The sequence below is a fragment of the Protobothrops mucrosquamatus genome, unplaced genomic scaffold (assembly GCF_001527695.2).
Source record: "Protobothrops mucrosquamatus isolate PMUCROS unplaced genomic scaffold, P.Mucros_1.0 scaffold1725, whole genome shotgun sequence".
NCBI lineage: Eukaryota > Metazoa > Chordata > Lepidosauria > Squamata > Viperidae > Protobothrops > Protobothrops mucrosquamatus.
Window position 1 is genome coordinate 449,017 of NW_015387872.1, and position 27,336 is coordinate 476,352.

General features: G+C 41.9%; 2 protein-coding genes and 1 non-coding gene across 3 annotated transcripts in view; 1 reads left to right on the forward strand and 2 right to left on the reverse strand.

Moving 5' to 3' along the window:
* Positions 1-1,784, reverse strand: part of SMARCC2 (SWI/SNF related, matrix associated, actin dependent regulator of chromatin subfamily c member 2) — a 32,764-nt gene extending 30,980 nt beyond the window's left edge. The window contains exon 1 of the mRNA XM_015822914.2: positions 1,644-1,784. Within this exon, the coding sequence (XP_015678400.1) occupies positions 1,644-1,754 (111 nt within the window). The 5' untranslated portion in view covers positions 1,755-1,784. The remainder of the gene's footprint in view (positions 1-1,643) is intronic.
* A 1,616-nt stretch (positions 1,785-3,400) lies between these two features.
* On the forward strand, positions 3,401-3,482 carry TRNAS-CGA. Its single transcript has one exon. It is a non-coding gene; the product is annotated as a tRNA-Ser (tRNA).
* Positions 3,483-11,799: 8,317 nt separating this feature from the next.
* On the reverse strand, positions 11,800-26,751 carry RNF41 (ring finger protein 41). Its single transcript, XM_015822915.1, has 5 exons — positions 26,646-26,751; positions 17,592-17,863; positions 17,156-17,291; positions 14,654-14,757; positions 11,800-12,195 (listed from the first exon to the last, which is right to left on the reverse strand). The coding sequence occupies exons 1-5, from the start codon at positions 26,733-26,735 to the stop codon at positions 11,844-11,846; spliced, it is 954 nt and encodes a 317-aa protein (XP_015678401.1). The 5' UTR covers positions 26,736-26,751; the 3' UTR covers positions 11,800-11,843.
* Positions 26,752-27,336: the final 585 nt, after the last annotated feature.

Genomic DNA, 27,336 nt, shown 5'->3' on the forward strand with positions numbered 1-27,336 from the left:
CCTTAACAAAGATCAAGGATCTGCAACTTTCCTTCATTAGTAGAATATGGATATGCACAAATGTCACTCAACTGTTGATTTGGCCAGAAACGGGAATGTGTGTACATTGACAAGGAAAATGCCTAAATAGAATTTACTTAGCAAAAATATTAGCATCCAATTGTTGGACTGCCTGTTACTAATTTTTAGTAATAATAGTGTAGGATACAAATGGGAACGGAAATGGTCAAGAGATATGATTTAGGAAAATGGTGAACTGTCAGGACACAAGCTGTCACTCTAAAAAGTGTTGCCTGAGGATTCAGCCACTCTCTTTCTCTTGAAGGTAAAAGCCTGAGAACCATGGTTCTGTGTTGCTTGCAGAAAGGCTGTAGTCCCCAAACAGAAGAGCCATGAGGATATAGAATATCCTCTTATCTAACTTAATAACATGACTCAAGAGTTGCCCCTTCTATACTGTTTATGGACATAAATATTTGGATATGCGTGTGTACATATGTGTATATGTCTATAAAATAAATACCATGGATTCTAATACTGGTGTTTTGGCTTATAGCTCCTTTCACCTGACTAGAGATTGAAAAGAAAATGTGAAAGAAGCAACTAACTGAACATGCAAATAGCATGAAAGAACAAAAGCAGTAATTCTGGTTGTCTTCCTGACCAGAATTCTCTCGCAAGAATGGGGCCCAGATGTAAAACTGTAAGCAAAGCACTGCCAAATCTGGCGCACAAGAATCCATTTAAAGAAATAAACAAAAGCAAAGCTAAATATTTGGAGGAGATAAAGGGAGGATTAAAGAATTTCTCCTGGAAAAATAAGAACAAGCACAGCCCATCCACCTCCAAAAGAAAGATGCTCCACAACCTGTAAGCTTTTGCAGGCCAAAGGCCACCCTTATTATAATTAGGAAAGAAGCCGTTGTCAATTTATGGGTTGCTTATAAGAAGCTGAAATGTCACGGAAGGAAAAGTTTCAATGGAAAGGAAGGGGTAGCATCCAGAGGACAATAGGGCAGCAGGTGGAAGCAGCCAGATGCTAAAAGGTCAAAGAGGGAGTTCTCTTAATTCAACCAGTCTGGAACTGAAACCACCAGACAGAATTGCAAGAAGGGAGGAGGATCTGCTATTCTATCGGGACCGAGTCGATTCAATCGACCGATGGCTGATTTTGGCTGAGGAAAGCGGGACGAGCAGCAAGGTGGAGCGAAAAGGGGAATTTTGAAGACGAGGGGCCGCGGTTTTAAAGGACCCTCCGGGAATTGGGGTGGGGTCAAGAGGAAATCCCACCATCTACCTCTACGGGGAGGGAAATCTCGCCTCTCTTCAGGTCCGCATTCCTCCTTCCCAATTTGGCAATGCCATCACCACCCACCCCGCCTCCTCTCCCCCCGAAGGGGCCCATCTTGCTGGGGAGAAGGAGGAAAAAAAAAAAAAAAAAGGAAAGGAGAGGCGGTGGGTATCTGCGGGGCATCTCGGCCTGGGAGCAGAAGGATGGCGAGCGGGGTGGCTTCTGCGACGGGAGGGGGGAAGCGGAATGGGAGGAAGAGAAGCGCCCTTTCCCTCCCCCGGGAGCTTCCAGAAGGTGTCGCCTAAACGGCGGGGAGGAGCACCGGCAGGCCCAGGCCTGGCCAGGCCGGTACCTTCTTGTAGTTCTTGCCCAGCCAGACCCGCGTGCTGTCGAACTGACTAACGGTGTCCGAGGCCTCGTAGTACTTGACGTTGGGGCCGCCGTCCTTCTTCCGCACCGCCATTTTCCCAGCGCCGCCGGCCTGGGCCGCGCCGCTCTCTAGCTGCGCGCCGCCACCGCGGTCGCCAGCGCCTCGCTGCGCCCTCTGCCGGCCGCGCGAGTGCTCTGCCTTCCGATCCCGAAAAGCAGCGGCCCCTGCCGGCGAAAAGGAAGAGAAAGCCTGACCGCTGAGGGTAGCCCAGGTCGGCTGGCCTCCTACTGGCCCAAGGTGATCTTAACCCGGAGCGGAAGGCGGGAAATGCCTTTCGCTGAAAGAACGGCCTTCCAGCCCGTAGCTGAATAATAAAAAGAACGCCTTTTGTTCTGTGTGCTTTTCATTCTACAGCGGTATCTGTGCAGGCAGGGGGCTAAATCATGACGGTTTCGTTAAATTTAAACTTTAATCGGTGGCACCTACATTTCTACCATCCTTGCTTTCTTCCCGATGCTCCGTTGTAGAGCGGGAGGAAAGACACCCCAGCTAATTCAATATTCAATTTTATTCAACATTTATTGTTTTTTATTATTGCCTGTTCACCGCCCTGAGTCCCGTAAGGGAGATAGGGCGGTATATAAATTTAAATAATAAATAAATAAATAAATAATTAGCTGTGGCTAATTAGCTAACTAGCTCAAGAAAGAAATACCGATTAAGGAAATGACTGATGAGGAGGAAGATGATCATCCAAGCATTTAGGTTATCTTAAAAGAACTGGATTGGAAATCGCCTTCTTCTCCTTCTTGTGCCATATCCGTTATCGGCCGTTGGCGATCGCCTGAGACGTGACAATCCCAGGAAAGCCTGCCGCCTGTCTCGGCTGCGATTCCAAAAGATCTCCTTCGGCGCGACGCAATCGAGTTGTGTAAAACGCTTGTGTCAAGTCGGCTTAGTGAGACTTGGCGCCCAGATCTGTTGGTTTTCACGAGCCTTCCCTTCCTTTTCACACTGGAAGCCTGCGGGCAGGGATGGTCGGGTTTTGTGTAGAAAACATCACATTTTTTACAGAAATGTTTTAGCACCAAACGATCACGTCCCCCTTTATTGCTTATCTGCATCTCTTTCGGCTCAACTGCAAAAATCCGGGATTTCCCTTGACCTGGTAAGAAGAGATGGGAAATCTTTTAGGGGACGTCCTAAAGATGTGACAACCTCAGTGTCAGGTCATTTCCTTTAACACGACCACGATTAGAAAGGCACTCTGTACATGCGCAGGAGCTCTTCTTGAGTACTAATGCACGCTTCCTAGAGTTCAACCAAGGGGGGGGGGGGGGGCAACCTCAAGTCTTCTGCAAAGAGGAGACCAGAACAGGTTAGCTGGAGGAAGTGGGGGATAAGATGGAGGGGGGAAAGTTAGAAGGGCAAATTGGAAACGGAGGTGAAGTTCAAAAATGGAGTCCGTATTGCGACTACGCCAGGCAGGCAGAGAAGCCATGCAGGCGAGAAGTACATGAGCGCCAAGACGCCGAGAAAAGAGCATCGGTGCTTTCTTTTAGCTGAGCGCTGAGTTGGGCCGGCGGGAAAGCTTTTCGCCTTCTCCTCTTTCCCGAAAAGAGGGTTTCCACCGCGACGTCTTCTTTCTTTCCCACTTTCTAGAAAGGAACCTAGAAAAAAAAAATCTAGCCTCTCGATGGATCTGTCTAGCTGAAGCTCCACGCAGCCCTGGCCTGAGAGTCACGGTGGCCGAGTGGTTAAGGCGTTGGACTCGAAATCCAATGGGGTTTCCCCGCACAGGTTCGAATCCTGTTCGTGACGACGATCTCGTTTTGATGGCGAGCGATCCCACCAGCTTTTGATGATCGCCGACTGGAAAAGGGAGCCCGCTGGAAAGCAATGGGGAAAAAAAAAACACGTGGTGGGACGGAGAGAGAACGAGTCGCTCGCTCCGGCCTTCAAGGCAGTCCGTGTGCAGGAGCTCGATTGGGCGGCCTCCGGTGGAAGAAACAAAGGAGGACATGCGCTGGCGGAGCTCGCTAGCTTGTGGATCACGCGCTTCGTAGACCAAGATCATGTCACTTCAGGCAGGGCGTGGACGGAAAGCAACTTACTGCGCCTCGCATTTTCATTTTTGACTCGGGAAGCAAACGCGCTTGAGGGTAGCTTTATCGTCCATATACGGCCTAAGCTTGATTTTTGTGGTAGCTGCAATTGCAAAAGGTAAAAGAGCAGGAAAGAAATCTCAGCAAAACAACTTTGCCGTGCTAAGAATATGGGCGTGACATGCCCATCTAGAATTATCAGGAGTTGAGCTCGTTTGTTGGCGCCTTTCCCTTTGTAGAAAATGTCACCCTCCGTATTTTGTAAATAAATTCGGTAAAGCAATGACATCTCCTAAAACATACCATAGTTTTGAAGGAATTGGCAACAGGATTTAAATCAGTGGTTCTCAACCTTTTTAATGCCGCGACCCCAACCGGTCATAAGTCGAGGACTAAACCGGTCGTAAGTCGAGGACTAAACCGGTCGTAAGTCGAGGACTTTCCCTGCCTGGGAGCGCCGCGCATGCGTGGTTCCGCCCCCTGCGCTGGCCGAGGCGTAGCTGGCAAGCGGCAGAGACGGAGCAGGCCGACCACCAGCTGGCCCAGCACAAGGGAGGTAAGGCACCCACCGGAAAAGGGGGAAAAAAATGGCGGACAAAAAAATGGCGGACAAAAAAAATGGCGGACAGCCTTGCTTGGCGACCCCCATGAAATGGTCGATCGACCCCAAATGGGGTCCCGACCCACAGGTTGAGAACCACTGATTTAAATGGACTGGAATGGACTACTGTAAGATCCTTTTTGGATGGTTCCCCAAAGCTATTTTCATGGATATTAAATCTGGACAACTGGGTGTCTTACAAAGGATTAATAATATCAAAATACGATACACAGCATGCACGCACACACTATACTGGGACAAATAAACTCTACTTAACACCCAGTTCGATGAGTTCACGTAACATCTTAGCCCATAACATCCTGAGGGAAGAGCCCTGTCTTAAAAGACCTTCCTAATGCCCTCAGGGTTGTGGAGAGAGAGGTGCTGTAAGGATAATCCCGTGGTAAGATGGGTGGCCAATAAATGTAATAAATAAAATTAATAAATAAACAGAGAAGGCATGCCTCATGGGTCCCCTGTGGGGGTGAGTTATTGATGGGATGAAAGCAAACTGGCCAGTCTGATCTTGTGGGATAGGCAAAGACAATTAGAGACAAATCTGCAGACTCTTCTAATCTTGCCACTAAATTGTACTTTCCAATGTGACAGAAGAAGGGAAGTTATTACTATTTTTTTTAAAAAAATATTTGAAGTAGCTGCCCATTTCCAAGTCCAGAATACTGAAGGTATTTCTGGGTGAACATCAGGTCAGGGAACCTAAGCACAGTTTGTTCATTTTGCAAGAGTTGAACTTCGATTCCACCTGAAATCCCATCCAGGGAAGTCGCCTGCTTTTGTGAACCATCTTGGAACAGCGCCTCACCATGGACAGCACGGCCTGAGGTGTGCTATCCTGGGAATATCAAGGAAGTTCCTGTCTGCCCTCTGCTGGGAGAGAAGCTGAAGAGCTGCCATTTTGAATTTAAAAATTGCAACCATCAGGAACTGGCTGAAGCCAAGACTAGTGGCTTTGGGGAAAAGCTGCCTCAATGGATATTGGCTCAATTACTACTCTCTTGTATACTCTGAGTACAATCTGCCTACTTTCCACAGTGCGTATGCCAGGCCAGGCCTGACCCTAGTAAAAGTATTTCTTGTTTTGCTCTCTAGGAGCAGAAGGGAAGTTATGTTCTCAATTCCTGCACTGTTTTCCTGCCTTGGAAAATAAAATGCTATTTGCCAGTCCGATTGGACAAAGCTATTATTGTACAGTACAGGGCAGCTCAATAGAGAAGATAAATTGAAGCTGGCTTTTTTGGCTTGCGAATTGGGGAGAGATCTTGCTCTTCGGACACATATGATAGCAATATTTGGGAACTTTTTTGTCTGTGTGTTCTCAAATCAGTATTTGCTCCTGGCAACAGCCTGAATTAGTCCCTGAAGTTTTCTTGACAAGATTTTAAAAGTGGTTTGCCCTTGCCTCCTTCCTAGAATTGAGAGGCCTAAAGTCACTCAGCTGGTTCACGCCAAATGCGAGACTAGAACTCCTTGTTTCCCATTTTTTAGCTGGTACCTTAATCACTACACCAAACTGGCTCTCTTGGAAAATATACTTAAGTTTACAGTATTTAACATTGCTTTTTGATTTTACATGCCACTACCTGAGTTGAACAACCTGTGCTCTCCAGATATTGAACTACAATTCCCAGCATTCGTTGCCATTCATGATTCATAGTTAATTACACTATTGGGAGCTATAGTTCAGCAATACCTGAATATCCCATTCCTGTTCAAATACCTTAAAATATTTTGATGCTAAACACAGGAAAGTAGAACAGTATTTACAGAAGTTCATGACCCAGGGACACTTTAATCTTCTCCTGCTTTTGAGAATTGAAAACAATTATTTTCATTATTTTCTTTAGGCTACATGTGACGCCAGGGACGTCTAAAGTAAAGATGGAAGGCAGCTGTAACCTAGCAGTTATGAAGCAGTAGAAGTCATACTGGCAGAAAGGAAAGAGGAAAAGACTGACACAATCTGAGGAAGAAGCAGAGGAAACTGTGGAAAATAATGGAAGAAATCAGGGAGCTTTGCAGGTTGACCCAACTTGGCTGGGACGAAGGAAACAGAGTGTCATCTTGGAGATCTGGGGAAAGTTAGGCTACAATAAAAATGTGTGGGTAATTGAACAAGAGTTTTAAAAGAGTGCTTGTGCTTGGGAGTTTGTATTCAGAATTTTGGACAAGTTACTTATCATTTAGCTTTACCTATTTGATCTGCTGTGAAGTGTTTGGTCACTAGCTACAAACATCACTGAAATCTTTTTTTTTTTTTGCTTACCTAGGAATTTTAACATTTCAAATGTCCCTGCTTGCCCAGAAAATTTGGAAATCTGCATTGTAATCTGCACTTGAGATTAGAGCACAAAATAGGGCTACATCAAAGATTAAGTGCAAGGAACATTATACCCAACAGAGGGCGAAGAATACATTACAGTATAAATATAAGCTAACACACCAGTAACCTTGTAACAATTACCTACCCTTTGACTGTTTTTGTTGTGCAGGCAAATGAAATATATGGGAAGAGTATGGACACTTATATAAGTAAGAATATTTACAAATATGCAGAAGTCAAGTCCTACTGAAGATGTTAGAATGGTCAAAGATGCAATTCCACTTATATTGCTTTAGTTCAAATAATATAAATGGGAATTTTATCTCTGACCATTCCGATAAACAGAAGGGCTAATTATATCTGAGTAATCTAAGAGTAGTTTTCAATCTCAAGGAGATCTGAGTTGCAGAAACTCAGATAGCCACTAGATGGCCTCAAGGCCATCTAGTGGCTGTCTGAGTTTCTGCAACTCAGATACAATAGTCCTAATGAATGACAATACATAGTCATTTTATCATCATCACCTCTCCAAAACAGCAGGCATTCTCTTTGCAATTGAGGGTAATCTAATTCAGAATTTAATTCTCCTCCTCCAGATGATTTGGACTACATAAAGTTCAAATGAAATGGCCAATAAACAATAATGATTGAAGTTAAAGGTATGATTTTCAAAACATCCAGAGTGCATCACTCCTAATTTAAAACGTGCTTCCCTAATTATAGTACTATATATGCTCCAGTTTGCCCAGTAAGCAAGCACATAACCGTTCTATCTGGGCAACATCATACCTGAAAATATTATTGTAGTTAGAAAATTACTGTAACAAACTGAATAAAAATGCCATTGCTATGCATCTGCCAGAAAAATTAATATTATACTAAATATCTTGGGTTCATAAATATACATATGCTGCGGGAGCACCTAGTTCCTTGAAACCCCTTCCCAGTCATTTATACATTACAGTAGCAGGTTCGGCTATATAAGCAGTTATCAACAATAAACTGGGATGAGGAAAGGATTTAGAAAATAATATTAAACATAATTGGGGCAGTGTATTTTTCTCCTCAGTAGGCTTTTGAGTGCCTTGCTTAGATTCTGAAAGTGAAATTAGGAGGAAACCAACAACCTAACATGTTTCTCCTAATGTTTACTGTTCAGTTTATAGATTTCAAGGACCTGGCATTTCAGCTCCAGCCGTGATGATCTGGAGTTGAATAAATACACTTTTATTCAGTTCTTATTGCATAACAGGTTAGAAAGCACTATTTTCAGAACAAGTCATTTCAGCAAGAATAGCCTAAAGACATTGTTTTAAATTTTAAATTGAGATTTAACTTCTGTGTAAAAATTGTGATGTTGGATTCGGACAGGCTAAACAAAGAGTTCAGCTGACTGTATCAAATGTAAAGGAGAACAAAATAAAAAAACAGCAGATAAATAGGCAGAACCAGTAAGAAATGGCCTCCCATAGTAAGTCCTAATGATTAAAGTTAAGACTGATTCCATCTATAGTTATCAGTAATGTCTGTAAAGAAAATAGAAGCTCTGTGGGACTACTCAGTTTGGTTTATATATTTCATTGACTAAATTCAAACCAGTTGACTTGGCAATAGGCACAGAATATTTGATAGGATTTTAATTTGGCTCATATCTAAATGGACATTTCCAAAAAGAAGGCTTTAGAAACAAATGTAGCATGGAAGAGGCCTTATGCTCATGGCATCTGTAGCACACCACTTTTAATATATGCTAATATACCTAGGCCCTTTTTTCCTCCTTCCTATAACATCACAATTATATTTCAAGACACCTTGAATGCTTGTATAAGTCGACAAGCATGATATAAATCTAAATGAATATATTAGGAAATCTCAACGTGCTGCATTCAATAGCCAAGCTTGAACTAGAAGCCCCTTCCATTCTGTCAGATCTGGGGCACAAATCTTTGATTGCCCCTTTCTCCTAGTTGTACATTGGAAATGCAAATGAAAAATATTCCCAAACAAAAACTGCCATCTTCTGTTTCTTGCCAGCAAGTTTCATTATTGCAATTGCTTAGCTTAAGTCAAGTGATATTTTGGCCCTTTTTTCTTCTTGTTTTTAGTTTAGCCATTCAGCAAAATCGGACACTGAGTATCTCAAACATATTTCTCTTAGAGTTAAGAACCAATTTGTACAACAAGCTTAGACAGAGGACAAGAAAATGGGGCTAGCTAAATCGAATCAGTAATTATGAAAGGAGGCCACTGATCTATCCGGGTCCCACTCTAAATAGAAATCATTTGTGGGTCACCTGGGAAGCCTTTGTTGTAGGAATTAGGGAAGAAAAATGGTGGCAGAAGAGCACGACTACTAACAAGGAACCAAGCAGACTTGCAGGAGGAGGTTAATCAAAAAAAAAAAAAAATTAAGCAGTTTTGCAGATGTGTCATGCAAGATGCAACATCCTATATAATCTAAATGAAATACAATAATATATAAAGGAGTCAAGGGAAAAAAAGCAATTTATTAGTGCAGTCAGCACAATTGAACAATAAAACACAAAATGCAACCAATGATTTGGATACTGGCAGAAGACATGACAGGTTCTATTGGATGTTTTAGAGCACAAGGAAGAGCGACAGCAGGACACTGAGGAGAAAGACAAGGTGTATTAGGAGAACAACGTTAAGAGATGCAGATAGCTCAAGATGCAGTTATTAGGTTGGATTTAGCAGCTTTTTTTTTTTAAATTCCTGAGCAACAGGGACTTTTGGTTAGAAGTAATTTCCAACAAATAAAAACCCCTTTCAAAACATGCCATATTACAGACATGAACACAACCCATTCCACCCTTAAAACTGACCTGATTTTTGATGCACATTCCAAGTGTTTTAACATGACTTACAAAGAGAAGTACTATTCAAAAAACTTTTTAAAGATACTTGTAAGTAATAATTCACAGCACTAGAAACAGTTATCAGAGACAGACTTGGTTTCTAAAACAAAACTCTACCATCAAAGGGGTGTGGATGAGGAAGAAGAGAGAGGAAGAGCATAAAGCAGTAAGTCAGCAAAGATTAAAATGGAAGATTGCAGGAAATGAGGACCCAGCAGTGCTGAAAAATGATGCAAAGCCTATCGGTCAGATTTGCAAAGGCCACCAAACTGAGTCTTCAAAGCACAGGCATTTCCCATAAAAGAAAATCTGAAACAGCATCTGCCTGGCAAATATTGAGAATTAATCACAATCTTTATTTGTACAAATGGTGAAAGGAGTTTCTTTTGTTAGGTGACTGAAATTGAACTACTGTATATTCCCCCAAGGTCCCCTCTCTCTTCTCTTTCATAGAAGACAAGATTGCCAGTAACCAACAGGAACGAGAACCATATTGCTATAACATGGATTCTCCATCATGGGCTCATCATGTAGTGTTAGGCCGCTTACTATTGCACATAATGAGAAAGTTTCTCATGCTTCTTTTGGTGAGAGCACAAGGAGGTCTTCTCAAGCCATTGTTCCTACTGAGGATTTCTGGGAGCACTTTTTTTTTTTTTTTTACCCCAGACATCTGAAGAAGCAACTGTTTATATGACATGATCCAAATTCTGCATCATTGCAAACCTCTTATAGCAGAGCACTAAGAAAATTAAACGCTAGGAGAAGGAAGTCAAGCCTGGTTTAAATATTCCTAGTTAGAGAAGAATGTTTAGCCAGTGTAACATATGAAAGCTGCTCAGTATAGCAAAACACTTCAATCAGAGCAGTTTAACTGCTCCTTTATCGATGCATTTATTCCTTGTTCTCAAGAACTCCAGCACAAATGTTTTAAGCAATTAACAAATATTTAAAGCATTGGAAGGAAGTTGCTCTCTATATAAAAACAGAAACCGAGACGGCAAATAAATTAAATTTGACAGGTAAAGCTAAAACTGAAGACATTCCTAGCTACTGTATTTTTTAAAAAAAATCAAAAGGAAAAACATACAAGCACAAAAATAATACAAAAAGACTAAGCACACTCATCAAAATGTGAAAAAAAGAAAATAAATACAGATGATTTTTCCCAAAATAGGCAAACGTAACGAGACTAGATAAATCTGAGTTCATTCTCTTTTTTGTGTTTTCTTCAAAAGGTGATGAAGTTGATACAACTTTAAATGGCACATGCAATTTAGAGGGACCATTTCTGATCAGGTGGAGTGATGTATACGATTGAAGGCTTGCTTCTTATCAGAAAGGAGAAGTCCGCAAAGCTTCGGCAACCTTTCAAGAGCATGGAGAAAACTGAGCTCTAGGCTTCAGGAGAATCACATTTCATTCTGCAGAGGTGGCAACGATGCAACAAAGCTAAAGAATATGACTTCCTTTGAAAATCAAGCCACAATAGGAGAGGACTGCTTCTTATACAATGTAAACGCATCCCAAATGAGTTGCAGATTGTTCTCCAAATGACGCAGCTTTTTGGCTCCACAAGACAGTTGAAGTATCTACTGATGTATACATTTGGCATTACTTGCAACTCCGACTTGGCATCTACGTTCTCACGTTTCACTCTTCCCTTCACTCAAAATCCTTCTCCACATAAAAGCTGAAGACGTTATCTTAAAAGCACTGTGTAAATCCCTTTATTTCACGGGCCACAGTGGAAAAGCATATGGTTTATACAGAGATGCCTTCGACAAGAGAAGCCAAACAGTCTGCGAAGTGGTGGGCTAAAATTCTTCAGAATAAATTTCAGCTTCTCAAAATCTTAAGTCATGGTTTATAGATCCCAAAACAGGAACCAGGCTATTTAGGCCAATAATCAGGAGTTCAAAGACTTTATAGGACTGAAGATCGCTGCTCTTTCTGGAGCAGGGAGAAATTTGTTGTGCTCCTTTGTAGACATTTGGAAATCTCCGTCAACATCAGACCAGGGTTAATGACCCATAAGGAGAAGGGAGTGCAGCATGGCATTTTGCATAAATTCCTGGGCTTCATGCCCAGTATAATTACGGAGTAGCATTTTATTCAACGAAGAGAAGAGTGATGCCCTGATACAGCACAATAGAACAGAATCAGTTGGCTTAGACATGGAGGGCGTGTGTGTGTATGTGTGTATATATATATATATATTTTCAAGCACACAGTTTCATAATCTCTGTTGAGTCTTTAAATTTCTTCCACTCCATGTGCAAATATCATCACCAGGCCTGGCTCTAGCACCATCTCCTCTCCCATGTGCTGATTCTCACAGGCCATCACAACCACAGCCTGCTTGCCTGGGATGCGTTTGGCTACATAGTTTTCATAATAGCGTCGGTTCATCTGGCGAGTTTCTAGGGTGGCCAGGCCTTGGGGCCAGTTCCGTTCATGGGCATTTTCTATCAATTCATTGATGATGGATGTGGGGCAGCCACTTTCCACCAAGGAACGCTTGATTACAGCTTGGAGTACAGCATCTGGTGTAGAGATCATACCACCCCACCGGGTTACCCGGGCTGGCTGCAAGGAATTCACCCACCTAGGAGTCAAGTGAAAAGAGTCATACAATGAGGAAAGAAAAACAGATGAAACCATAGTACTACAATGAAAGCCTGGAGAGCAAGATTTCTTCCATTGTATTTCTGATCCAGTGGATGATGGTTCCCTGGCAAACAATCATGATGAGTAGCGTTCAGGTCTATTTGGGCTATTCCCTGCACTAGGCACCAAGTGTTATTTCTAACATGAAATTAACATCTAGGGAACCAGAAAGCCACCAGGCAAATATTCCAAATTTTCACTTTTAAAAAAATATTTCCTCCAAATTTCATACAGTGATCTTGGAGATGTTTTGAAGGCTTATTTCCTTTATGGCAGCCATGAAGAATCTGGGTTCATCCAAGCACTCCTGATCCCCTAGTACAGTGGTTCTCAACCTGTGGGTCGGACCCCATTTGGGGTCGATCGACCATTTCACGGGGGTCGCCAAGCAAGGCTGTCTGCCATTTTTTTTGTCTGCCATTTTTTCCCCCTTTTCCGGCGGGTGCCTTACCTCCCTTGGGCTGGACCAGCTGGTGGTCGGCCTGCTCCGTCTCTGCCGCTTGCCAGCTACGCCTCGGCCGGCGCAGGGGGCAGAACCACGCATGCGCGGCGCTCCCGGGCAGGGAAAGTCCTCGACTTACGACCGGTTTAGTCCTCGACTTACGACTGGTTTAGTCCTCGACTTACGACCAGTTTAGTCCTGACTTACGACTGGTTGGGGTCGCGGCATTAAAAAGGTTGAGAACCACTGCCCTAGTAAAACTAACCTGCATAGCCACAGATGAGGAAATTGACCTATTGGATCTCCTATTGAGCCTCATAAGTTGTGATCTCTCTAGAACGATCTCTCATTTCTGTGGCTCTACACTGTGTAGGATGATGCACCAAGACATATCCTGAAATCACAGCTTCTGAGGTTTACTCTTAAGGCTGTGACATTATGAATTTTTCTAGCATTGCTGCCAATTCTATTTGTCCTAATTTGTTTGGGAATATATTTTATCTACATAATCACTTGTGTACCACCCATTTCCAAGGACCCAGGTGGTTTATACAGTCAGGCCCTTTTTAAATGAGAACTGTGAAGCCTCAAAGCTTAATTATTGTAACAATGGGATATCAAAGTGGTATCCATTGTTAATTCAGACATGTTCTTTGGCACTGAACAAGATCTCCACTCCTTTGACTATTTTTTAACATTTAAAATATCTGATTTTAATATTTTGAACATTTGTTCAGTATCTTAACATTAATATTAACATTCTGTGTCTTCACCAATTAGACGTTAGTCTATGTTCTAAGGTCTGTAGATTTCAAGACAGTAAGAGATCAATGCTTCAAAAATAAAATCTGAACATGTCACCTTGACATTTGTAATTAATATTAAATCAGCCCCAATTTATCTCCTGTTTATTATACTGATACAAGCAGCAACCATCTAATTAAATGTTCAAGCTACTGTAGTGGCTCAGGAAATGAAGAGAAAACATGTTACTTGCTTGCAATTCATGAATTCATTATCTCAACAAGTTATCAGCTCATTGAATATTTGGATTTGAAATCAGTTTCACTTTATGTTTGAAAGCTACTATTATCCTGAGAAACAACTTCCACAACTGGAAAGAGATTATCTACTCTTAGCTAGCATGGTGGGAGCGGAGGGTGGAGATTCATTCTCCGAGCTTGTGGGTTGGTTTCTAAACATTTTGTTACCAGGCTAGGCAACATCTTCAGCGGAATTTATGGGAAGTCAGTGTCGGTGTTCTGCTCATAAGGGCTTCATGCAGTCAGTAGGGTCTTGTGATGGTGAGGTCAAATCAGGTGTGGGTTGTGTCAAATGAGGGTCTTGTGCTGGGTCTCCTGATGGATCAGGTGTGGGTCACAAGTGAGGGTCTTGTGATGGGGTCACATCAGGTGAGAGTCATTGGGAGGTGAAGTGCTGGTTGGGGGGGTTGCATGGGTTGGTTGAGGGTCAGTGCTTGGCTGTGTGGTTGATTTGAATGCTGAGGGGTTCATAGGTTAGTAATAGGTTGATGTGTCTCTGCTGATGGAACTGTTTGTGGAGTGCCAGGCTTCGATAAAACTCATGAGCAGGGCATGACCAATGATTCTTGTATTGCTCCAATCAAATTGGTGCTGTTCGGTGTCAGTGTGGGTAGAGATTGGAGATTTGGGATTGTGGCATTTGGGAAGTATTATGGGCTTGAGTGCTTTCTGAGCTTGATTGTTTGCTTGCAGATGTTTCATCTTCATTCAGCATAATGAGAACATTACCTTGTTATGTTTGAACCACCATACTTTGTAGCATAATATGAATGTACCCCATAATTTTTCCTAGAGATGTTTGCTCCAATTTTCATTCATTTCCCACCACCATTCACTACTGCCTTTTCCCAAGTTTGAACCCCCCCATCACAACTCATCCAGTCCAGCACTACTGAGAGATTAGTACTTACTCAAGGATTTCATTATATTCAATAGTCTCCTCCAAATTCTGCAGGTTGGGATTGACACTACGTATCGCTCGCATGTATGCTTTTAACAACTGTATGTCCCGTTTCTGCAAAAATTGATATTACATTAACATAACTAAAAGGACCCAGAGACTACCCTTCATCAATAGAAAAAAAATCACAATATATATTGCACACAGCTTAATTTACTATAGTAGTTATCATTCTAACATTTATTAATGCTCAAAGCTGTACACACTGACAGCAATGCAATGCAAAGGGAGATTTGAACTGCACTGGGTGTCCTATGACCCATCAGCAACTCCTTGAACAAAGTTACCTCTTTTCCCACACTTGGATTTTGGGTCCAGGACACAGGTCGGCAACCTGCGGATCCGGAGCCGCATGCAGCTCTTTGAGCCTTCTTCTGTGGCTCCCAGCCTCTTCTGCCATTTGCAGAGAGAGACAGAGACAGAGAGAGGCACTTGCGCTCCCCCCTCTCTTTGTGTGTGTGTGTGTGTGTGTGTGTGTGTGTGTGTGTGAAAAAGAGAGTGGCCTCACCCTGTTCGAGGAGCTGACAAGCTTATTGGGTGGGGCTCCTCCCTTTGCTGCGTCTCTGCAGGAAGCAGGAAGCAGGAAGGGGAGGAGAGAGCCAGCCTGTTGCAGAACAGCTTGAAGCCAGCTTGCCAGGTGAGCAGAAGATCAGAGAGAGGGAGGGGGGGAGAGAGAAAGAGAGAAAGAGAAAGAGAGAGAGAGCAAAGAGAGGGAGAGAGAGAGAAAGGGGGAGAGGGAGAGAAAGAGAGAGGAGGGGGAGAGGAAAGAGAGAGGGGGGGAGAGAAAAGAGAGAGGAAAGAAAGAGAGAAAGAGGGAGAGGAAAAGAGAGAGGAAAGAGAGAGGGAAATAGAGAGAGGAGAGAGAGGGGGGGAAGCGCAAGTGCCTCTCTCTCTCTCTCTCTCACACACACACACACACACACACAGAGTGGGTGAAGAGGACTGGCAGACCAAGGGCAGAAAGAGAGGGGGGGAAGGGAGGGAAAAAGAGAGAGGAAGGGAGGGAGGGAGAGAGAGAGAGACCCTTTTGACATCTAAAATAAAGATAACACTGCATATATCCTTTTTTACCTTTATGATACACACACACACACACCTATAATAAAGGTAAAAAAGGATATATGCAGTGTTATCTTCATTTTAGATATCAAAAGGGTTTTGCGGCTCCCAGTGTTTTGTTTTCGGTGGGAAACGGGTCCAAGTGCCTCTTTGAGTGTTTTGGGTTGCCTACCCCTGGTCCAGGAGAAGGCATATTTGATTCAAAAAGATCCAGACAGGTTCTATGTCACTTTCTCCCCACATATTAAATCATGTTTGAGTCCAGAATGCTGCACAATGCTAATATGCGTATCCAAGGAATACAGGTAGTCCTCGACTTGCAACTATTTGTTTACTGATTATTTGAAGTTACAACACTAAAAAAGTGACTTACAACTGATCCTCACACTTACAATCATCGCAGTATCCCCATGGTCACGTGATCAAAATTTGGCAGCTGGCATGTATTTGCGACAGTTGTGGTGTCCTGGGGTCACGTGATTGCCATTTGTGATCTTCCCAGCCGTCTTCCAGCAAAGTCAATGGCGTAAGCCCGATCACTTAACAACCACCTAGGTCAGGGGTAGGCAACCTTGGCTCTTTTATGACTCCTGGACTTCAACTCCCAGAATTCCTGAACCAGCCATGCTGAGGGAAAAGGGAGAGATTTCCAAGCTGAGCCATGCTGGCTCAGGAATTCTGGGAGTTGAAGTCCACGAGTCATAAAAGAGCCAAGGTTGCCTACCCCTGGCCTAGGTCATTTAACAACTGCAGTGATTTCCTTAACTGTGGCAAAAAAGTTGTAAAACTGGGTGCAACTCATTGCTTAACAATGGAAATTCTAAACAATGGCACAATTGTGGTTGTAAGTCAAGGATTATCTGTACACTTAATCCTCAACTTACAACACTGTCTGGTGACCAAAGTCACAACAGCACTGAAAAGAAGTGACTTATAATTGGTTTTCACGCTTACGACCATTGCAGCATCCCTGTGGTTAAGTGATCAAAATCCAGATGCTTGGCAACTGTCCCGTATTGATGACCCAGTGTCCTGGGTTCATATAATCATCTTTTGCGACCTTCTGACAATGGGGAAGAGCCAGGTTCACCTAACAACCATTCCACTAACTTAACAACTGCAATGATTCGCTTAACAACGATGGCAAGAATGGTTAAAAAAATGGCAAAACTTAATTTAACAACTATCTTGCTTAGCAATGGAAATTTGGGGCCCAACTGTGGTCCTAAGTCACGGACTACCTGTATTCACAATTAGACACATTTTCACTTCGGTATAAGCTGTACAAAGAAACTTTCTAAAAATACAGCCACATTTTCATCCGTCTTGTTTAGAAAAAGTAAGTGGATCCATAAACCATCTGGCCATTTGACAAAGGAAAGGAAATAAATACCTGCTCAGCTAATTGATGCTTGTGTTCTGCAGACGTCTTTTCCAATTCAGCTATTCTCGTCTGTTGTTGCTGCACTACTGACCGTAAATGTTTTATACAGTTGTGATTCGGCAACTCATCTTTGGGCATTTCCAAGCTGCACAGAGAAGTAACTACAATTGAGTGCCTAGAAAAAACTATTTAGGTGATAAGCAACCAAGAACAGAGGTAAAAGACTCTACTCTAAGAAAACTGAGCCTGACATTAAAGAGCCTCCCAAACTACCAGCAATTGTGCAATTTGGTTACACCTGATGCATCACAAAAGCCATTTTGTATTGAGCTTTGACAAAACAGATCATGCTATCATGTGTGATCTTTATTTATCATCAGACAAGCAGAGAACTATGACACTGCTGTGTCACGATCAGACCTACATAAATTTGGCAAATACTCACCCGCACCCCTGTTCACAGGTCACAGGCCGCTTTGGATTGTGTTCGCAGTCATTGAGGTGAGACATCAGGTTGTCGAGCCGCACTACAGCAGTGCAACCAAAAACAGCGTTGTCACAGGTGATTTGCAGCTTAGATAGCATATTACGCATGATCCGGGGAACAGGGCGCAGGTGAGCCACAGTCACAACACTTCGGTCGACAGGACACGTCTGCTGTTGGGAGAACCACTGGGTGATACAGGCATTGCAAAAAGCGTGCTCACAATGAGGCGCCTGCGTAAAGAACAGAACCAAGCACGCCAGTTTAGATTACATCGAGTTTGCTGCTCAAGTTGATGTGGGCTCTTAGCTTTCCGTGCAGTTTCTTTCACTGAGTGCTTTTCACTAACAGAATTGGAAATAGGACAGAACATCCATCGATCAATTAATGTGACCAAGCAATCAGGGGCCATATGAAAACACCAGTTCATTCTGGTTGTAACTTACCAGGTTCTAATGTAGTGAGAACCTATCAGGAAAAAGATATAAAAACCACCCAGCATAATTATTCACCTCCAGGTGTTAATCTCTGTCCTTCACATCAATCCTATTACAGATTACCCCGTATTGTTCCAATTCTGGATTAGTATAAATAAATATGAGAAAAGTTACTTCCTTGTATAGTGCTCCAATATACTCTCAAAATAGAGAAAAATGATTTGATATGTACATCCCAAACATACATCCCCAAATAGATAGTACAAAGTCAAGCCTCTAAATATAGCACAGTTGTCATTCCAGCTCTTTTTCCAAGTAAAATTTATTCACACATTAATATACTTCACAAGCTTAGTTCTTTGTCTCACAGCTCTACTTCCAAGTTGTTTGGAGGAAATGAAGATGATTAATTTCTTACAGAATGAATCAGTTTTCTACAGCTAGTCCTCAACTTACAACAGGTCACTAAATATTCAAAATTATGGCAGATCCCACCAAAGGTATTTACAACCTGGACTTTACTTCTGGTTTTTTGAAATGCCCACGCGCAGCAAAAAATTGCTCTGGCGGTCACTTTATGGCCATCACAAAAACGAATGTACAAACAGGTCCAGTCTTGTGGTGACCTGCTTTACAACCATCACAACTTATCACAGTAAGGGGCAAGCTCCATTACAGATGCTAAGTTGAGAACCTGAAGTTCCCATACTACTTTCAGTTCTACAATAAGGTTCCTACGGTTTTTTCTTGGGCTGTCTCATATGCAGCATATAATAATAATAATAATAATAATAATAATAATAATAATAATAATAATAATAATAATAATTTAATTTATATACCGCCCTTCTCCCGTAGGACTCAGGGCGGTGCACAGCATATTAAAACAGATACAAACAAAATACATCAAAAAACAAAAAAACCCCATAAAACCAAATTAAAAGCCAAATATTGGAAGCTGTGTGTCAANGGAGATCCGGAATCATCCGGATCTCGGGGGGTAGTTCGTTCCAGAGGGTGGGGGCACCCACAGAGAAGGCCCTCCCCCTGGGGGTCGCCAGCCTACATTGCTTGGCCGACGGCACCCTGAGGAGGCCCGCTCTGTGGGAGCGTACCGGTCTATGGGAGGGAATCTGTGGCAGAAGGCGGTCTCGGAGGTAGCCAGGTCCCTACACATATGCTGCCCGGAGCTAAACTTTGCTAAACTTATACTTTATGCTCCAAAGGAAGCTGCATAAGAACCACCAGCTGAAAATCAGAAGACTACAAATTTAATAAAGTGTCTCTGCAATAACAATCTGTCCAAATGTCTGTTTTCCTTTAAAGAAAGAATGCAGCTACATAGCAAGACACTCATAAAACGTAATAATTACATTGGGGCAAGGACACTGTTTTATCATGGCTAAACTACAAATATTACAGAGCAATATTAACTCAAAGCAATATTCTTGTGATTTTAGTCTCCATGATTTGCAATGCAGTTTTTAGCAGATAAATTTTGACCCGGAACTGAAGAGACGCAATGTTCCCTTTGAGTCTCAACTTCAATCTTCTCTCAAGCACGTGAGCTATCCTTTTTGATAACAGTTATGTGTAAAGTTGCAACGCCCATCATCCTCAACTGGCTGAATCTGCTTGAAATAATAGTCTGATATATTAAGAGGGTTTGATGGAGGAACCTGGTATAAACGATCCTGAGACAGACAGACCAGCGAAATCAGCGGTGCAAAAGAAAACTAATAGGATAGTTAAGACATAGTTCTGGGATCGAGCAAAACCAGGTCCAAGTCAAGAAGCTCACTGGTAACACTGAGATAATCACCGTTTTCAGTCCAACCTGCCTCTCAGTGTAGTTGCTATGAGGAAGAGCTCATATAGGACACATAAAAGCAGCATCGGGTTTCATAATATGATGAAGAAAAGAAAACAGCATCCTATGTTTCCATGAACAGGAGAAAATTCTACTGAACTCTTCGTGCAATTCATACAAGGAAGAACAAATGTTAAAAATGTCCTAAGCATAACTGGGTTAAATGACCAGAATATTTTTCAGAATATTTTTTTTTTAGCTGTGAAATTCTGCACTAACCCACTAACATGCTTAATACTTGCTAAATGAAGTATCGGGGTGCTGTCATCTACTAATTCTATCAAATTACATTCTTATACTTGCACTATGTAGATCTTGAATTATGGCTTCACAGTTCATTTTACAGCACTGTCATAAAAACTACCCCTTAGCAAAAAAAAAAAGAAAGAAAAGAAAAGAAAATAACGATACAGAAAGCACCATAAGATAGTAAAAAGAGTCGGCTCAAGTTTACAGTATAAAAAAAACACATTCTTTTACCTAGTTTTTATCTTTTTAAGATTGTAAATCGTCCAGAGTTACCTTATGGTAAGATGAGTGGCCAATACATTTTACAAATAAATAATAAATATTTACATTTAAGTCCCCTTTGCAGGAAGAATTTATTAATAATTCATGAACACAAATGCTCCCTATAATAGCTAGCAATGATTGGACCTGAGCCATTTAATTATTTTTAAATCGCCATGTGAGATACAGATTTTTTTTACTTCAGCAAAGCAAAATTAATGTAGTTATTAAAAACTATTTACATTTATGACTTCGTTATTTGGCAACCAATTATTTATCTTGCATATTAAGGAAAAAGATGCTTCATATGGCATTAAGCTGATGATAGCCAGAAGCGAAGATTAATATATACTTACAACCCCCGACAGGAATTCCACATTGCTCATGAATTATGCTGATATATTCAAGTCTATGCTTATGGTAATGGAAACTTTTGTTGTGTCACACTTGATCTTAGCCAAAAGGCCAAGAAGCCAAAGCTGTCTCATACCACTCACTATATTCTTTCCATTAACCTTACAGCACAAGTATTGAATGAACAGATTTTGAAGGATAGGTTAGACTGCATAAATACTGCAATAACCAGGGCTTTTTTTCAGCCGGAACGCGGCGGAACCGCGTTCCGGCACCTTTTTCCGGGCCGGCCGCACCGGAAATAGCCCCTCCNACACCGGAAATAGCCCCTCCCAAATTTTACTTGCATTCCTGTTCTCTAAAGGGGCGGTCCTAGGGTTTGATGAGGGCGTGGCCAGGTTTGAGTTCCGCCACCTTTTCTCCGAGAAAAAAAGCCCTGGCAATAACCAAAGAATTATCTAAGAAAAATATTTTCACTCATTAATGGAAAATGATCCTAAAGATGCAGTTGAGTTTTTAGCTGCTACAAGAATGAAGTACCCTGCCCTTCAATGCAAATCACTATGATTTCTACTTTCTTACAAAAATGAGAATAAAGGGTATAAAAATTCAGAAGGAAGGTTGTCCCTTAATGATGATCTGAAAATAGGCCTTATACAGAATCAAGCCAGCTATGTGTTCTTCGCAAGTAATGAGAAACTGCTTACTCACAAGTAAACAAACCCCTTTTATTAAACCAGGCAGGAATAATCTTTGTTCACATTGGGTAGACAAAACCAAAACAAGTAGCCCCAAAGGAAAGTCTTTTCCCCTTCTGAAACAGGGCAAGAACCGTCTCTGTTCACATAAGAACTCCAGATAATAAGTCTTTCAATGATTAACGAAGCAGAAACAGTCCCTGTTCACACCGGCTGAGACAAATTCACTTGTCTATTAGTTCCCAGCAGGGAGATTCAGTTGGCACCTCAAATACAGAGCAAGTCATCCCGACAAACCTGGGTCTTGGCAAAGGAATCTGACTTGATCGATGTATCCTGGAAAACAAATGGTTGTCTGCAACAACAGGCCACTCCCAAACCCCTACTACTTATTTCCCAGCCAGGGAGGGGCTGGCTAATGTCTACTTCTTCTTTTCTCTGAGAGCCGGCTTATTGCCTTCCATTGCTCTCCTCTCTACGTATCTGGGACAGACCCCATCTGTTACTCCCCCTCACTCAATTCAAGCCCCGAAGACAGCTGCCTCTCTGCCTGGGCACGGACAGACGGCCCCGGCTCTGCATCTGATTCTGCTTCCTCATCAGAGCCTTCCAAAAGCTTTGAAGTTGACCCAGGCTCCCCCCCTCCATCTCTTCCTCCTCCTCATCTGACTCTGCTGCTAGCTCTGCTGGCAGCCGACAGACCACACCGACATATTTGGTTTTCATAATATATCGAAATATTTAAAAATTACCGTACTTTTTACAACTGATACTAGCTTAAAACCCAATTTTTAAAACAATTACCAATTATGTAATAGAGGTTTATTTCTATACTATTTATTATGTTCCTACACTCTATTTCATCCTGTACTTTGAACTATGTTTGTTAAAGCTAGTTCAATCAGTTACACAGATTCAACATGTAGAAATCCACTTGATTGTGGGATAAAATCTCCATGAAAAATACTCAAACACAATCAAGACCTTTGTGCACTGAGCATTGATACTAAACAGAATATTTACACCAATATCAAATGCGAGTCTGAAAGATATTAACATAATCTATGAGTTTAACATATTTATCCATGGAAGAGACTGTCTACCTGAGGGCTTTCTGCCTGAGCACCATTTTGGCTCTCACCTCTTTGCAGCCAACTTCTATTGGAGAGAGATTTGCCCACGTCTGCAGATGTCACCAGAGCATTTAAGGATGTTCAGTGCAAAAATGCAAATAGATCTGTTCTGCAGGGAAGGGTCCTTGGTGCAGCTTTGCAAAAGTCATTTTGTTTTAGCTTGCCTTCCACTTAAGAGACTCCCCAAATAAGTAATTTTAGACAGATATGCAATGTAGATAATTGCTATTTAGCCTCACTCTAAAGCCGGGATGGGTAACCTGTAGCTCAGTGATGGCGAACCTTTTAGAGACTGAGGCCCAAAAACTGGCCCCACCCCTGCTTCACCCCCTGCCCCGCCCCTGCCTCCCATCCCCTGCCCCGCCTGCCCACAGGGCCACTCACCACCTCCAGGGCCCACCACAGATCGCCCAGGCAGCCCAGCAGCGCAGGGCAAGCTGCTATTTATCACGCCCTCTGCCCATGCCCTGCAGCATCGACTGTGCATGATGGGGTGTGAGGGCAGAGTTTTGTCTATGCTGCCTGGCTGCCATGTCCTTGGCTGCGCTGCTCCATGTGGGCCACGCTCAGGGGCGACTCTCCTTCAGGGGGGCTGCTGGAGAGGAGGGGGTCATGGGGGGAGGCAAGGCTGGGGCAATGGCATGTGTGCCCACAGAGAGGGCTCTGAGTGCCACCTCTGGCACCCGTGCCATAGGTTCGCCACCACTGCTGTAGCTCATTGGCTATATGTAGCTTCCAGATCATTGTTATGGAGTTACGATCTTCTGCTCCCACTTTCAAAATTTGGCTATAACTTCTACAAAATTTAGCAATGTAATTGTCCAGGTGTAAAAAAAAAGCAAGCAAAATAAGCTTAATGCTTTTATTTTAGGACACAACACAAACAAGAGACCAACGTTTTCAGCCCTACCTTTTCCAAAAAGCCACATAAGAAGACATGTAAGGAGAGCAAGTGGGGTAAGGAATAATAGTCCCTGCCAGTTCCTGTGCAAAAATAAATTCACCTTCCAGGAATTTTAGTTCTCCTAAATATGGAGTGATAAATATCAATAAAGTCTGTTATTCAAGTTCAGGTAGTCCTCAACTTACAACAGTTCGCTTAATGACCACTCAAAAATTACTACGGCATTGAAAAAAGTTACTTATGACCATTTTTCACACTTACAACCATTGCAGCATCCCCATGGTCATCAAAATTCAGATACCTGGCAACTGACTCACATTTATGACGGTTGCAATGTCCTGAGGTCACGTGATCCCCTTTTGCAACCTTCTATGACAAGCGAAGTCAATGGGGAAGCCAGATTCAGTTAACAATTGTGTTACTAACTTAACACCTGCAGTGATTCATCTAACTGTGGCAAGAAAGGTCATAAAACGGGGCAAAATTCACTTAACAACTATTTCACTTAGCAACATAAATTCTGGGCTCAATTGTGGTCATAATTGCAGGACTACCTGTACAGTATCTATAAGGTCACTGTATTTTGGTTGAATTAATGTTAAGGTTGAATACTGCAGCCACACAATGGTCATATTCACAGTAATGCACAAAGTTTGGTTAGCGTTAAGTATGCCCACAAACACTTTTTCTAGGGCACCACAGCTATCACACCACCTGTCTGTAGTTTGCTTGCTGTTAAATTATTGTGCTAATAATACAGATGCAGCTATGGCTAGAAGTGCTGTACATCCTGTTTTTAGACAAGTTGCTTAATTATAAACAAATAATATATGAGTGTTTCTATAGCTGTACTATGTGAAAGAGTGGGGGAGGAGGCGTTGGCAAGTTTATTCACATTCACTAAGCCTTACAAATGACTGTATATGCAATCGTAGTTCTGCCAACAAATGCCATTTTTAAACTTGCAAAGCAAGCAAGCTATTCAAAACCATTTAGCTAAATCCATATTTTCAAAGAAACCTTGCCCCCATCCCCCCCCCAAAGAAGAAATAAATCCCTACATTATTGATAAAAAACTGTACTATGCTATATAGCAGGAGTCCCAACCCCCGGTCTGTGAACCAGTACCGGAACGCGGCATGCCAGCAACTGGTCTGCACAAACGAGCAAAGCCCCATCCGTGAGATGCAGGCAGCACACAAAACCACGCCACCTCCGGTCCGTGGAAAAATGTCTCTCCACGGAACCAGTCCCTGGTGACCAAAAGGTTGGGGACCTCTGCTATATAGTAAAAAAAGGTAAAAGTTTCTCCTTTCCAGTGATGACTGACTCTAGGGCACGGTGCTCATCTCCGTTTCTTGGCCGAGGGGGCCAGCATTATCCAAAGGTCATGTGGACAACATGGCTATATGCTAAAAGTGCACAGAACCCTATTACCTTCCCCACTGAAATGGCACCTATTAATCTACTCGCATTTGCATGCGTTCAAACTGCTAGGTGGGCAGGAACAGGCCAAGGAACAGGAGTTCACCCCGTTGCACGGTCCTCAAATCTCAAACCTGAGCGGTCACCTTTTCAGCTGACAAACTCAGCATCTTTAACTGCAGTACTTAAGGTTAAATCATTTATCATGGTTGCATGTCGCAAATACATATGTATTTTCCATCTATTCTAGAAATAACCTGGGAGACTTCCCTCGTTCTTTCTGAAGGGATGTGCAGAGTGGAAAAACTACAGTCAAAAATCACAAAGTCACTCTACACGAAATGGCTTGCTCTTTAATCCTTTTAGATCAATTACTATTAACCATTTCATACAAATTAAGCCTTGCAAAATCACATGCTTTTAGATTCCACGGGAGTGATTTAGAAATTGCTTTGAATAACTATTTTATTTCTGGACCTCTAAACATAATACAATGCACTTGACAGGAAGGAAAGTTGCCTCTTGCAGAGACAAAAAACAAATGGACATATAGAAAGACAGTTTTATTCAAATTTGCCCAAAAGGAAAGCGATATTAAATTTAAGACACGCACCTTAAGCATAACACATACACTCCATTGTTTGCATCTGTTATTCTCTTCTCAGCAAACTAAATATAACTTTCTCATTGTAAAGGCAAATTAACGAGAAAAACAGTTAAGGCAAGCTTTCTGAAACAGCAAATACCGTACTGCTTTTCTGTATGGATAGTCGTACCTCAACTTAGAATATGTATTTTTATGAAGGCAGCGGTAAACAGAAACACCTATAAGATTAACTGTTACTTTGCAATATCGTGATAAATTCTTAACATCTTCTTGACCCAGTAAGTTTTGTTAGCTTTTTTTGTGTGTATGCTTTTGAATCACTATTGACTCTTGGTGACTGCCTGGACGAGCTCTCATATTTCTTTGCTATAGGTTGAAAATTGTTATTACCACATTGTATGAATCAACTAAAGCTTATACAGAGGATTACATAATTATGACTTATTTTTGTATAACATCCACAACTTTAATTTCTTATATACTTTACATATACACTTATGAACTTATATCAAAACTTTTCAAGAGTAGATAAATATTTTCTCTCTCCCTTATATTAACTTAGTTTTACGTTTTGCTTTGGAAAACTAGTGCTGATAAACTAAATAAGCTTGACAATTATTAGCATATTGTGCTGCAATTTTCAAAAAGAAAAATTATTTTTCTGAACAAAAAGTTTAAACCTGGACATTTGGCTGAAGCAGTTGAACCGAAATAGAAGATAATAATTTAAGAGTGTTTAAATTAACATTTAACTACAATATATTTATTATTACATTCATATTCTAGCTTTAATCCAGAAGCTCAAGCAGCATACAAGTGCACCCACCTCCAATTCCCCCTAAAGCCAACAGTTTGTGGGAATAGATTGGGCAGAGAGAGTAACTAGCTCAAAGTTCCACCGTGTCTTTCAATGGCTAAGAGTGGACTACAACTTGGGTCTCCCCATTACTGGCGCAACAGCTTAATCACCAGACTGTGCTATGTTCCTCTATATGAGTAAGAAGGACTTAGTACACAATTGCTATATAAAACCTGTATGCAAAATACATATTAATTTAGTTAGTCTTTACCACCTACCTGCACTGGCTCCTCCAAAACCCCACTACAGATGGGGCAAATAAGATCTTCATCAACATCCCCTTGAAAACGTGCTACATCATACCCCATTTCTCGTCACCGATGCCAAAACACTAGAAAAAAAAAAGCAGGAGGAAGAAAAATTATGTATTTGAAATTTTCATGATAAGAAGCTCTAATCATGTATTTCAGTATGTTATTTGGATGGAATCAGTTAGAAATCCTTCGTCTAACCAGGTTGCCTGCCTACTAACCTGATGTGGCTGCATGCTTCAAAGAGAAGCTTCAAGCCTCTAAGGAACAGGATGTGGCACAGCAGAGAAAGAACAACTTGACTCAGCCCCATTTCTCTAGGATTAATTTTCCACAGTTTTACTAGGGCCAGGCTATTACTACCAGATTAGATACTTCACACTATGTTATTATTCACTTCTTCGCTTGCATTTTTATATACAATAATCCTTAACTTATATTCATTTAGTGACCGTTCAAAGTTAAAACAGTACTGAAAAAAACTGGCTTATGACCATTTTTCACTTATGACCACCGTAGCGTCGTCATTGTCACATGATCAAAATTCAGACGCTTGGCAACTGGCATGTATTTATGACGGCCTGAGGTCATGCAATCACCTTTTGTGACCTTCTGACAAACAAAGCCAATAGGGAAGCCAGATTCACTTAACAACCGC